General features: G+C 44.6%; 1 protein-coding gene across 1 annotated transcript in view; it reads right to left on the bottom strand.

Annotated features, from left to right (window-relative positions):
* Nucleotides 1-6002, bottom strand: part of WFDC1 (WAP four-disulfide core domain 1) — an 11360-nt gene extending 5358 nt beyond the window's left edge. The window contains exon 1 of the mRNA XM_009076927.1: nucleotides 5824-6002. Coding sequence (XP_009075175.1) covers nucleotides 5824-5970 — 147 coding nt within the window. The 5' untranslated portion in view covers nucleotides 5971-6002. The remainder of the gene's footprint in view (nucleotides 1-5823) is intronic.
* Between the last annotated feature and the right edge of the window lie 8808 nt (nucleotides 6003-14810).

Below are 14810 nucleotides of genomic sequence, written 5' to 3'. Positions count from 1 at the left end.
TCCGAGCCCTGTCTTCAGCACACTGAAGACAGAGGTGTATAACCCCCTCAGCACACTGAAGACAGAGCTGTATGACCCCTTCAGCACACTGCTTTGCAAACACCAAACCACTAAATTACGGTGTGGAACTCATTTTATAATTAAGATTATTGCAATGAAAATTAGGAGGTTTAAAAAAATTCCTTTAAAGTCTTTTATACTTGTCTGGGAAACAGAGAGAAAGACTCCAGGCATCGTCATGAGGAGAACACCAAAACACTTTGGTAGTAAAGCAGTGGAAGTGATGACACTGTATTGTTTTGTGGTTATGTACCCAAAAAGGACATGGAACAGATGTCCCTGGTAGCACCTGTCTCCTTAATGGGCTCCTTCTACCTTCATCACCTTCTTATGGACCAGAATTTATCTGAGAGTCTTTCAATATTATCCACTGTGAGGTTTGGGTTGTTAAATTAGAGACCATTTCCAAAATGTGAGATGGTCTGTGTGAAATCTGTGAGGGTGATGACAGCTTAATCCCAAAGAAAATGAGGCTGTGTTTGACTACAGCAGAAAGGAGCTGAGCTGCTCCTTGCACAAGAAAAGGACAAGAGAGATTTAAAATGGATTAACAGGTTTTTACCAGGAACATTTCTGAGAGGCACCATTCAGCTATTGTTCACACTAGTGGTGTTTTAGCAAGAAGCCAAGTCTGTCCATTGAAGAGGTGGATCTGCCCAGCCCACTCCTTTCTCACCTGTGGCTCAACCATTTATTTCTGCACTCAAACTCAGCTCCCCAGGGCAGCACAAAGCACCCAGAAAGGGAAACCAGGTCTCAGATTTATTAACAACCATTAATAAGCTCTAATCAACTCAAAGGATGGATTCTGGATTTGCATTTTGGAATGAGATCAGCATCCAGCCAGAGGTATGAAGGGAGCTTTGCCATGCCTTCATGCTTGTGAGGGCATGGTAGAACTCACTTCATACCTCTGGCTGGATGCTGATCTCATTCCAAAGTGCAAATCCAGTATCCACACACATACGTGTGTGTGTGTGTGTCTGTATACTTGGCCTGATCCCTGTTATGTTGTGAAATCACTGATGAGCAACTGGGGTTGTTATTCCAAGAAATAAGTGGTGCAACTGTCCCCAAGGGGTCTCCAGGAAATTTCACCATCAGACTATGGAGAAATTTGAGGTAAGACTAAAACCCCTCTGTATCTACATGCTGCTACATCCTCATTCCTGAAACCTCCCAATGGCTCCTGTGGAGCATGTGTGGCTTTGCAAAACAGCATGTTCCCACATGTACTATCCAAAAAGATGTCCTAGGAGAGGCTCCTGGAGGTTTATTGCTCGGGGGCTTGACCTCTGGTTCACACAGCCACTGCTGCTATGTGTGTCCAAGCAGCAATCAATGATCTATAATAGTGAAAACAGTATCTTCATCACTCACACATACTAATCTAATGAAGAGAGTGAATCCCAAAGGACACCAAAGGAAATAATGATGCACATTGCTTGTGGTACTGATGTGAGACATTTCCCTTCCATATTGTCCATAGCATAGAGTTGTACTGGTAAGGAGGTGGTTTTACACCAAAGCTGATTTTTGCTCTTTGAGTCATAGGTCAGGGAAGTGGAGAGCAGGAAGGTTTCCCCACTGCCTGGTTGCACTGGGATTGAGTGTCAGCTTTGTTAGAGGGATAGGGAACAGTCAGGATGATCAAAAGTTTTCATTTCTGTTACAAGGTGTACATTAAAGAAAATTCACACCCTGGTTATGTCTCTAACTGGTTACATAATGTGTGTGTGTCAGACAGAGGATTCCCAGTATTTCCACTAATGACAGTCTCCTGCCCTGTTCCCAATATCAATAAACAATTTGATTCTGCTTTCAACTAAAAAAACCCTTTCATGAGGCTGTTTTCCCATGAACTGTTAGGCTGTTTGAACTACAAACTAGGTTTGAAAAAGAGTATTTCCTAATTTTGATGAATTTTTCAGTGCAAAACAAGGTACAAGTTCTCACATCAGCCCATTCCCAAAAGCTGCAGGCACTCCAGCTTTGAAATAATGTGTTTTTGAATTGAAGATATTGTAAACATACCTTTTTTTTTTTTTTTGTGTGTGGTTAGATTTTAAGTAGAGAAAATGCTCAGACCAAGTAAAATTTTGGGATATAAAGGAGAATTTAACAGGAAATCTGTGCTGTTCCAGACATTTAACAGGTCTCTGTGTTGGAGGGACTGTTCATCCTGGAAGGTCACAGTTTACTATTCTAGTTGAAAGGTCAACTGCAGATGGAAATGTGACGTAAACAACACCAGCAAATAATGGACACATGAAATAAACTCCAAACAATTGCTGCAATTGTTTCACAGATGATTCAGAAAGCAAGAAACCAAAATTGCCATGAACAACTAGCTCCATGAATGAGGTTTCTGTTTGGGAACAATATAACAGCTTTAGCCAGATAACTTTGCACTTCATGACCTCCCTGTCCATTTTTTCTGGTCACCTATTGCTTAGAACACATTTCTTTCATGAACAAAAAAATATTGCATGTTTGATCCAACAAAACTATTGTCCCTGGTTTATGTATGCATAAACCATCCCAGTGGGAAACAGGATTCCCTCATTCCCAAAATAACCTGGCTAAGGATATCTCTAGGTTTGGTTACAAGGTATTTTTAAAAGTTCTCCCAGGATTCACAGTTTGGCTCTGAGCAGAGCTTGGATTTATTACTTATACAGATTGTGACAACAGTCAAAATTTCTTCCTTTAAAGATACTTTACAGTGCAGGAGGCAAATTGCTGTTTCCCATGGAGATTTATTAAATCATTTTAATGACAATATCTGCTTAGAGATATCCAGAAACAAAGTAAGAGGAGAAGTTCAGAGTTCAGCTGAGGAGCCCTGGAAGTCAGCAAAGATGAGGAAAGATCTGAATGCAATCACTGCCCCCAACCCATAATTTAATGGTAGCTGTGGGATGCAATTTGCCTCTGAAACATCCCAGATCTGTTCTATTATTTAGTCTGAAACTGGCCCCTGAGCTTGTGTCAAAGCACAATTCTCTGCTAATTCATATTCTGCATGGCCACCCCTGAGATCAGGTGTGAGGTTTATTCCAGCCTCCCATCACCAGTTCTGTCCCTGGCAGGTATTCTCTAACACTGGCCACAAACCACCTTTTCTCTGAAACAATACAGAGTCAGGAGGAATTTAAACATTACAGCAGCTGTGAGGAATTCTTCATTTCTGGAAAGCTTTAAAAGAAGTCTGGAATTCTTTTCCAAAATGCTTGATGCAGTTGATATGGAATAAAATCCAGACTGGCCCAGTTCTTCCCAATAAACATGCTGGGTGTCTCAACAATGAATTGAAGCCCACTGCCAGGTAGCTCCCTCCCTCTGCCCTTTGGGAACAGTCCACAGGCTGTGGGGGCTGCACAACACCAGCTGCAAACCACTAAACTTGACCAGAGTCCCTCTGGCTGTAAAGTGCATGGATTTGCTGAAAGCTGGAAGCCCAGCTCCTCCATCCCACTGGGACTGACAGTTTTTTCTTCTCACTGCAGTCTCTTTCTCCCTTCTCCATTCCTACTTGATCCCTCCTTGCCAATCAACACCCTTTGTCAGACACTTGAATGAAAGTCTCCTGGCCAGACCTCAAGCAGCTCCTCATCCTCACACCTGCTCATCATTCTGCATCCAGTATTTTAGTGGGTATATTCCTCCTGCTGTAGACTCAGATTTTTTGGACTCAGACAACACAACCCTCAGCCAGCTCCCTGCCCCTCACAGCCTCCTCCCCTCAAAGCTTGTCCATGTCCTTCCAGGGGTCCTACAGGGAAGTCTGTGGCTCATCTCCCATATGTCTGCATGTTGCTGTAAGCACCTCCATCTGTTATCCCCCTATCCAAGTGACTCACAAATCAGCTGTTCCACCCCCAGCCTCTGATTTTTCAACTGTAGGGAACACCCAGCATTTGCTAGGAAAGAAAACATCTCTCTGAGAAACCAGAGAGGCTGCCAAAACAGACCCTTGGTGGATAATAGGATGGAAACCAGACTCTTTCCTCCTTACAAGGCTTTGAGTAGAAGGAAAAAGAAAAGCATTTTGTGTTTTCCCTAGATAAGATGTTTCTGTCAATGTGAGCAATTCTAGCTGAGCTTGCCAGATCAGTAGCACCTGGATTCAAGGCTGCCAGGTAAAACAGTCCTTTGATGAACTGCAGGTTGAAAGAAGAGGTAATATCCTCAGGGGAGCAGACTCTGTGCCTCTACAGGACTTCTTATCTGAAGATCAACATGTAAATTCCTGTTCTACTCCTGACCTATCTCTCTGGGTCATTTGCTTCATAGTTCCTATTGAATTTGAGCTTCACATTGAAATATGGCAGAAGAACATATGAATAAATACATTTTCTAGTGAGAGATTTTGCAGGAAATGAAGCTCTGAACATCACTATTTTCCAATTAAAGTGCAAAGCAGTTGATACCTTGTCCCAAAAGAGGCTCTAGTGAAAAAACCTACAAAATATTGAGGTGCATTTCAAATATTAGCACAATATTTTCTGCAAAATATCAAGGAGACAAAACAGTATTTACATTCACTCATCAGGGGCAAGAGACATGTGTCACATTTCTGAGTCAGCAATAACACAAACCAAATGCAGCTATCCCCAAACATCATTCTAGATGTCATGGGCAGCAAAGCATCCTTTTTAAATTGAAAGGTTTTTTTATATGGCCACAGAAAACAAGTGGAGGGATCCACATGTGGCACCAAGGTGCTGTTTATGCACATGCAATGGCTAGAAGATACAATCACATCTGAGCCTGAGGAAACAGTGGCTGGGACTTCCCTGAAGTGATTCAAGGGGCAGTGCCCAACTGACCCAATTTCAAATTCAATTTTTTTTTCCTGAACCGCAGGTTCTGAAAATCAGGCTATCAAATTATTCCCTCCCCCCCCCTTTTTTTTATCATTTCAGTTTCCTCCGTGGCCATTTCCAACAGTCTTTTGGCCCAGGCAAAAGAAGATCCAGTACCATCATTGTCTCCACTCACTGTAACTTGTTGCTCCAGTTCCAATCCCAGCACTATTGCTCCAAGTACCACTGCAGATCTGGAAGTTCAGTGAGCTTCCAAATGAACCCCATGAAGTCTGCCAAAAGCTGGCAGGGACAGGCAGTGCTGCTGCCAGGGTGTGGGCAGCAGAGGGGAGCTCTGCTCCCCCTGAACATGCCAGGCAAGGCACAGACATGGATTTCTCAGAGGCTCCCCATGCCCTTTAGGGTGATGGACAGGTTACTCTGGCACTGTGGATCTGGAGCTCTCTGTGCTCCAGTGATTTACAAAACCCCAGGCAATGCCACCATCCCTCTAGCACACATTAGCACTAGGAGCTGGAAACATTCACCCAAAGTTACCTTTCCCTGTGGAAAGAACCCTCCCTGCTCTAAGTGTTTTAAGCATTAAATCACATTCTCTTCTTCCCACTAAATCTATCGCCAGACATGCAGGTTATGCGTTCCCCTTCTCCCCAGTCACACTTCTCTTGCTGTCCTGGAAACTTTCTGGGAAGAGTCGTGATGGTACTATGCCAGTGCCCTTTCGCTACTCCGATGCTATTCCCAAGCTTCCCGCTGCAGCAGCTAGGTGGCAAGTTTCATCCAGCCTGGGAAACTTAATAAACCGATTTAAAAAGAGAGACAGCCTGCGGATCCAAACACTCCTGATTCCAAAATGATACACACATGTAAGAAAAACTCCCCTTTCAAGGTGAGTATCCCCCGCTCGCCCCAGAATCACCTCCCCCTTACTCACATCGTATTTCTCCGTCATTTTCAGATGCAGAGCACGTTTCCAGAGGGTCCTGGCACAGCCCGGATCCGAGAGCAAAACCAACACACACAGGGCTGCAGCGAAGATCTTCTTAGAGAAATGCATCTCTGGCAGAGCCCTCGAATCCATTTTCCTAAGGAGAGATCAAATAAGGAGGCAGGTCTCGGTATCCAGGCGATTCAGTCTTGGCAAGGAGGGAAGGGGATGGGGAGGGAGGGACAGAGAGGGCTGAGCGCTGTCGAGAGCCGCTTTTCCCTGAGCTGCTTCTGGGAAGGGAAAAGGGAAGAAAATCCGAGCCCAGTGGCAGCAGCAGGAGCTGCTGTTGAACTTCTTTACTCTTAAGTTAGATCAGGTTCTCGGCTCACATATTCGCACTAAGCACATGCTCTCCTTGAATGATAGATGGGAAGATTACTTGGAAAGATTATTTTGAGACCTTTGTTCCCAACATCTGGCATCCTCAGAGAGCCCCATTCAAAGCCAAGGAGTGGGATCAGATGACAGCTGCCGCAGGGGGGAATAAAGGTCTTGAAGGGGTGGGCTCAGCAGCTTTTAGCTAACAGCTCACCCAAACTTTCCAAGGGACTGGGCTTTCCCTTTGTGTGCTTCCCACTGTGCCCTGAGCTCAGGTTTTGCATCATGTTTTGACAAAGTGATAACTTCACATGAAGATCTCTTGAAGGAAATGATTTAGTTACATGATAAACACGGAAGGGCTTTAATTAGACCGAGTTGACGTTAATTTTCTTTAAACGATTTAGAAGAAGGGGATGTGGCCATTCCGAAAAAATAAATCCATATCCATGGGTGGGGAATGGAGCAGGAAGGTGGTTCAGAAATGGCATGGCCAAACAGAAAGCAAGGAAGGGGACGTGAGTCAGGCTGTGCCTGACAATGGGAGACGGAAGGAGTGGACGTGGCATATTAGACATCTACATGGACATTCAGGCACCCACGTGTCTGTAGGACAAGAATGGATTTATGAAGTCAGGCTGAAGTCATCCCAGCATCCTGACTGGGACAGAGGCAGAGGCAGGTGCTGAAGAAAAAGTGGGAGAACAAGGCAACTGTTACATCCTCATGAGTGTATATATATGTGTATGCATGCATATACCTTTCTAGCCTTCAGTAGTGTTCTTCTGGACTTGCTGAGCCAAATGTGGGGACTGTTTAGCTTATAATTCTCTCCTCCAGCAGCTTGTCCAGCCTCCACCCAGATGAAGGAAGAAATGGAGCCACAAAGCTAGTCAAGATACAGGCACTAAGCCCTGCTTACCTTCAGTTTATCCTGACTGCAGCCCCACTGAGCAGAGTGGAGTCTTGCTCATTGAATTTACTTTATATCTACTCTAAAATGGGTCTGCAGAGGAGTGTTACACCCTGTGGACAAGCATAAAAAAATCTTCCAGTTCTTCCTTGTACCTGAAAGCTGTGGCAAATCACTTTGATCCATGCCCAAGTGTCAGTAGCTGCACGTAGGTGGTAGCCAAAGGATTTCATCTCCAAGCTTGCCAGAATGTGGTGATGGGAATCTGAGGAGAGAGTGAGGGGTAGTTTTAAAAGCTTGTATTTATAAGAGATATATTTGATTTATTAAGTTTACAGGGTTTCTAGTAGTAACAGTGCTTTGAGACAATTCTGTCCATATAAGCTTCTTAGCAACAAAACCTGTTCAGTTCATGCCAGGGAATTTAGTTGGGAAGAAAAGCCAAGCAGGGACTGCTGTTATGGGAGGAAAGTAGAGGAGTGGGGAAAGACAGTGAAGAGTTAAGCTGGGGAGTGTAAGGAGGTCCCAGGCCTCTGTGTGGTCTTGTTGAGTCCCAAAGGAGTCCTGATGGCAATTGTCTGAGAGGGGATCCCTGTGGAGATGCCATGACCCTATATGTCTCTGTGCTTGTATAATCTTCATCATTGCTTGATCCATAGGTTGCTCCTGCACTAACATGACAGCCATTCCCTAAGGTACAAGCAGGGTTTGGGGAGCTGACAGGATTTGACCCTGTCTGTGCCTGTACAGTTGTTTCAGGCACAGAAGGGGACATGGAGAGCATTTTGTGCCATAGAGGCTTCATCCCCCTCCACCAGGGCTGCTGAGAAGGCTGTCCCAACAGAAAGCATGGCTCCAGGTCCCTGTCACCAGCTCTGCACTATCCTGCCAGTTCTTCTCCCCCCTGGAGCTGTAGTCATCCATTTAAAAGAGATTTTATCCCAGTTTTCCTTTAAGCAGGTCACTTCCCTCAGGCTGTCTTCTCTGCCGAATTTAATAACAACTGTGGACAAGTCATGACTGAAGTGTGACTTTGGGATGAAGGCAGAGCTCAGCACCTACAGCTCACTGTCAGCTCCACCCAAATCTCATCCAAACACCATCTGAAACCAGCAGCTTCAGTACATCCAGAGAGGAATATATCACTACCATAAGACTTCAACCTGTGACTTGATTTTTTATTGCTCAGAGAACTTTGTCTGACACAGCAGGAAGACTACAATTCCTTTTAAAAACAAATCTCCCCTGTTTGTTGCAATATTAATTCCTGCACCTTGATAAAGCACCTCTCAGGCACAAGCAGGAGTTCCCACCCATGCCCTGACTCCTGTGCTGTAAGGTGACAAATGGCATGGCTGGTTGCACAGAATAAACAAGATTTTTTCTCAGAGTATTCCTACTTAATTTATGCCTCTGTGTTGATATTTCACTTGTCTGTGCTCTTGCTGAAACCCAAACCAGCATGAAACAACTGTTCAAGATAAATCTCCCTAATTTAATTTCATTTTTTGTTGTTTCATGTACTTGCAATCCAGACTCAGAGCAACTAATTCTAAAGATTAATAGCTGCTTCAGACACCATTTACTGGCCTTTCTTTTGGCAGATATACAGCTTTGACATTTATCTGGGAAAACTAGGGTCTGTGCCTTACAGTTCATGGATTATACACCAAAGAAGTTGGAGTCCTGCAGGACCAAACCTCAGCAGCTGGTCATGATCTTCACATAAAAATGAAAGTGGATGTTATAGCACTTACAACACCATAACTCATCCTGGACACAACTACTTCATCTTATCTTCCCCAAGCACTGCATGCAATGCCTGGACTGGATTATCCCTACTGTCAGCTAGAGAAGCTGAGGCATAGGGACTGGATTATCCCTACTGTCAGCTAGGGAAGCTGAGGCACAGGGTGAGTGATTTGCTGAAATTAGACCTTCTTTCATCTGCACAACCAAACAGCAAGAGTTACACAGCTCAGACTAGGCCAGGGCTCTGTGTTTCCATGCTCTCTACATGCATTCAGTAGGAAATTCTTCACATGCTTCTTCACCTCCAGTCTGTCTTGGAAAAGAGGCAAGGGATTTTATATTTTGTATAGGATTAAGAAAATCTTCTGGAGCAACATGGGAAAGAATATATATACCTTTTTCTAGATATTCTCTGGCAGGGCTGTGTTGTCACAGAATAACTGCAGGACATCTTTAGTCCATTCATATCCACATTTGGAGCCCAATGGACACCTAAAACAAGAGACTTCAGTCCAGTCAGTTATGGAAGTGCCTTTCTCCCACTACAGAGCAGTTCTTGTCTTACCAAGTTCACTTTTGAATGGCTCATTAGGAAAACAAAAAGAAGTAGTTTTGACTTTCTGCATAATTTCTTGTTTAACAAAGCAGTTCTTGGTAGGTTTATGCCTCCAACTATTAGGGTAAAGCATCTTTAAGATCTCATGAAGAAATTTTAAGCATCAGGCCCAAATCCTTATGAGCACAGCCACTGGCAATAGTTAAAAACTTGGAATGTACTGCTAAGCAGGTTTCTGACTTGTGTCACTTTTAATGCCAGGTATTTGATGATGTATGATGATTTAAAAGCAATCATCACAAGAAAGAGAGAAAATTACCTGCCATTTTCTCTTAAACTACATTTTATCTACACACAAGTTGGCCCACAGTTTACTGCAAGTGGAGCAATTCCATGTGGTGATGGTTCCATCCATATGGAGTGGGTGCATGGCTAGACACTGGCACAGGTTGCCCAGGGAGGCTGTGGCTGCCCCAACCCTGGCAGTGTTCAAAGCCAGGTTGGCTAAAGCCTTGAGCAACCTGATGTGGTGGGAGGTGTCCCTGCCCAGGGCAGGGGATTGGGGCTGGATGATCTCTAATGTCCATTCCAACCCCTAAAATTCTATGATTCCTTGTCACTGTCTCTGCACCATCCTGCCAGTTTCTCTCCCTCCTGGAGCTGTAGTCACCCATTTAAAACAGATTTTATCCCAGTTTTCCTTTAAGCAGGTCACTTCCCTCAGTGATTCTATGATTCTATCCTATGCAAAGGGAATAAGTGGTGGTGGTATAAGACATCCTTGTATTATTGTAATGTCTTGGCTAGATTTGGCTCCTGCTTGTGTGAAATCTTGGGCATTCAGCAGGCAGGCACTGAGACTGACAGCTGGAGAAAATCAACAAGTATGCTAATGTGTATAAATATATCCATGCTGAGCAATTAGCCCAGGGAAGGCAGTGAAGTGCAAAGCCACACACCTAACCAGCACATCTAGCCAGGTGCAAAACCTGTGTGAACCAAGCAGTAAACAAATTTTCTACCAATGAAAGTTTGCAGTATGCTCAGTTGTGTAATTCATAATAAAATTATTTTTTCCTATGTGCTTGTCCAGGGAATCCACAGAACATCATTAAAGTCAAGATTTCTCTGCTTCAAGATTTGTGGTGCAGCTCCTCACACAGAATTCCCAATGCCTTCAAGGATTTTGAATGAGATTGCTTCATACATCATCACTAAGCAAAGAGTCACCCTCTGTGCATGAATCTCTGTGAATTTCCACTCCACAAATGGTTACAATAAGGCAAATTCTGCAGTGACATAAATTGCTGTCAGATGACAGTGCAAGACATGGGCAAGACGTGAACATCCCCCCAGGACCTGTGAGACCTTCAACATCATTTGTTACAGGGAGGAAGACTTATCTGAGTGAAAGGACAGGCATTTTATCAGGCTAGGAGGATAAAATCATTTTTGGAAGCAGGATTGATGCTGCCTGATTAGAATGACTTAAATAATGGGTTTTTAAAATGTTCTCAGGGAGGTTCTGAGTGAAAGTCATGGGGTGTTTGTGCAGCTAAGGAAAAATGTCTTTCTCTAGCCAAAAACAAGGTAGGTCAGCCTAAGTCAAGATTTCCCTTTTCCCAGAGGAAAGATCTGACTTTTAAGGAAAGATTATATCAAAGAGAGAGTTTCCTCAGTGCACAGCACTCCAGCAGCATGAGGTGACTCCTTTTAGCTGGATATAATTCATGGCAGGGGTTGCTGCAATTCCTTATCCGTGGGCTGTTTCCTTGCCAGCTCTGTACAGGTTCTGTTGCCAACAGCAAAGGGCAATGGTTTTCTGGGGGTTAAGCAGGTTAGAGATTGTTGATATTACCTGATCCTGTGGGAAGGTTACAGGGTTACAGCTGCTTTGCCTCTCCCCACCTCCTGCCTGGGAGGTCCTACCTGATGTACCACTTGGGAATGGGGTTTATGTGGCCTGGGAGAGATCTACAGGTGTGTGCTGGGATCAGCAAAGGGTGACAGAACACTTCCCAGGGCTTCTTATGGATGAGACACTCCAGGACAACAACTCCACTGATCACAGTGACTAAACAACAGTCTAATGCTCCTGCCCGGCTGCTCTGGCTGCCTCATGAAGGCTCAGCCCTGGGAGTTTACCTGTCAGACTTCCACTTAGTTTTAGGAAAGTGGAGAAAATCAAGTAAATCCAGAGTGGTTTTGTTGTGAATATGAGATATAAAAACCATAGCTCTGATTCAGCTTCCCTCAGGTAAATCTGCCATGTGAAATCCAGGGAAACCTCTAGGAAGTGCTGGTCTCCCCAGCAGTGTTGGATGGCATCCCTTGTACCTGTGTGGTCACCCCTCCAAGCTCTGCTTTCTGTAAGATGTCTTAAAGCAGCAATATTATAATTGTTACATTTTTTTCCTTGCCTCATCCAGTGATTGGGATTTCTCCCTGCATGGACTAGCAGGAAAAGGAGTCCCTTAAATGTGCCCATCCAGATGGGTGAATGTGATAATCAACAAACAAAAGAACCTGCAGCATCTCTTTGAGGGGTGACACTGGATGAAGATGATATACCCCCTCACCCAGGTGGGTATTTTATGGCCAGCTCTACGGGAAGACACCAAATTTGGGGTTTCAGTATGGGTTTATTTCTTCCCTGAGCAAGAAAAACTGTGCCAGATGTTTGCTACCAGCAAACTCCAGTGGGAATTTATAGAATGAAATAAAAGATCAAAAGCAATTCAAAACACAGACAGGTGATTCTATTTAAGCATCTGGCCTCAAGCCCTCACAGAGCCTGGCAGAGGTCAATGTTAAGTGGCCCCTGACCATTTGGAAAGGCCTATAAAGTGGAATATAAAGTGCCTCTACTTTTAACCAGGTTTATTGGATATGAAGTATAAATTAAGCAGATGAATGTTACTAGAGAAGTACTGGCATAAGTGCTGCATCCCACTAACAAAATTACAAGGAAATCTTCAAATATAGGATCAAAACATCCTATTAATTAGGCAAATGGTGCTCAGTCTGGGGGAGAGACTTGCCTTTGGGGTGCAGCCGTGTCTCTGCTGCAATGCTCTGTGCCCTGGGGACACCACTGCAAATCCCAAACAATTCCTCTGGGTGGGACTGCCAGAGCTGTGGTTGCCCACACACTTCCTTGTGCCAGTTCCCTCTGGGGTGGTGTTGTCCCAAAGCCTTTTGTCTCCACATAGGCTTCTGTGAGCAGTTAGTGTTCCTGCAGGGAGGCAGGAGAGGAGGTTGGAGGGGCTGGGGAGGAGCAGGGATCCTTTTCCACTCAGGCCAGTGGGAATTGCTGCATGTTTTGGATAGGGGGAACATACTGTGAAGTTCTCACTGTGACTGTTGAGAGAAGCCGAATCACAGACTGGAAACCTCAGAGTAATCCCACTGGAGGACAGATTCACCCTAAAGTTAAAGACATGGGAAGTTAGTCTCTCTGTGGATTCACATGGATTTCAAAGCAAATCCTCAGCCTTTACCATGCTCTGCACAGCAGCCAGGCTGAATTCCCTGGGGGTAGCAGGGTGGCACTCAGGGATCCCACCCCTAAAAAGCTGAGCTGTGCTCTGGAGGCTCCCAGGAAGTGTGGAACACATAATATCTTGCTTGGACCATGGCAAAGCACAAGTCAGAGCCAGGGACCATGCAGTCATGTCAGCATGGACACTAATAAAACCGTCTAAGAGGCACATGCCATTGCAAATTCCCAGTTTTGCACATGGCATTGGAACAGAGGTGATTTGGTGACTGATACCCTGCACTGCCCCTCAAAGACTTGACGAGGGCCAAGCAGTTTTGTTTCAGGGCTGCACCTCTCCTAGCTGGAACTTGTAAGCCTCAGAGACAGATGGTTTCCCATAACAAATGTGTCCTGCCTACATCCAGAAATAGCAGCTTCATAGATCAAGTGGCTGTCAGTGACATCTGCAAACACTGAAGAAGGCAGATGAAGGCCCAGATGTGTTTCAGCATTGTGCTTGTGCAGGATTTCCTTTAACCCCCACGTTCCACATCCTATTACAAGTGAACTCTCTCACTCTGCTATGGCTGCTTTGAGGCAAAGAGCACTCTGGCAAGGAGACTGAGTGATATCTCAGCCCCAACCACAAGGCAGATGTCTTTAGAGCTCTGAAATAATGACAGCTGCTTAGGTCAGCTCTGAGGAGCTCAGTGCTCTCCAGAATATCTGGTGATGTGCACCTTGAGCTATGCTTCTACCACAGGACAGCCCAGCACTCTGCAGGTACTTGGCAGGGCAGGGAGCATCCCTGCAGCTCATCAGCCATGCAGGGATTCTAAGACTTGGAGTCAATAATGATGCTTCAGGATTTCTTAAAAGAGATCGAAGGACTTTGGAGCCTGAGTCACCTTTGTTCATTGCCATTGCTTAAGGAGTTTGCTAGGAGAAGGCAGATAGTTTTTCTTGTCTTCTCTTATCTGAGGTGCAGGGTTAAACAAGCCATAGAAAATCCCACTTGCCTTTGACCTCTTGATATAAGTCTTATCTGCAGCTGGTTGAAGATAGACAGCAATATTTTGAGCTGTTGCAGACTAGGCTTATCTGGGAGTGTTCCCTTTTATGTCCTTCAGCAGAGTGTCTGGAAGTCAGTACATGTGTTTCCATCACCTACCTGGTCTGAAAGGGATAATCAGGCTCTCTCCTATCCCAAATCTCTGCTAAGTGGGCTGGATCTCATTCACTACTGTCTTCTGGTGCCCAGATGGAGCTCAAACTCTGGCTTCCATCCTTGCATTGTTTTGAATCCTCTCTTGGCTTGGGCATTCAATTTAATTAGTTACCATTTCAAAATTAAAAATCAGGGGATGCAAAACTGGAATTGCAAAGCAAAAACTTCCTGCAAGAAAGTTCCAAAACTGATTGCTGACATCCACATGTGCCTCTGGGCAGATAGACACTTTTGCAAGCTTTGGTGTGGCAGGAAAGCACAAGAGAGATCAGGTAATGCCTTCTTTTGGTGTATGTACTCCTAATTAAGAGGATGCATCTCATAGCTTGTATCTTGGCCAGTTTCATTCCTCAGCTCAGCAAGGGACCTCTTTTAGCAGTCAGACATAGCTTAATTTCTTTAAGGTGCTGAAAGAAGTATAATAGAGGGGGTTTCCTTCCCTTGTGCCTCTGTGTGAGGTCCTGTACAGCAAGGTTTAGTATTCCAGCTGAATTTCTTCTGAATCATTCAGCAGGCTGGGAAAGACACATGGAGAGTTTCTACCTTTTATCTCAGCACAAAACTTTCCATCTGAGTAGTGTCACTTTAGTTAGGTTATTGTCCTTCAGTGAGCCACTCATTTTTCTGATGACAGTAACTTGCATTTTGCCACAGATGTTGTCTATGATGATGTTTCCCATTTCTG

Source organism: Acanthisitta chloris, unplaced genomic scaffold, assembly GCF_000695815.1.
Source record: "Acanthisitta chloris isolate BGI_N310 unplaced genomic scaffold, ASM69581v1 scaffold2866, whole genome shotgun sequence".
Lineage (NCBI taxonomy): Eukaryota > Metazoa > Chordata > Aves > Passeriformes > Acanthisittidae > Acanthisitta > Acanthisitta chloris.
This window is presented reverse-complemented; position numbering and strand designations above follow the sequence as displayed.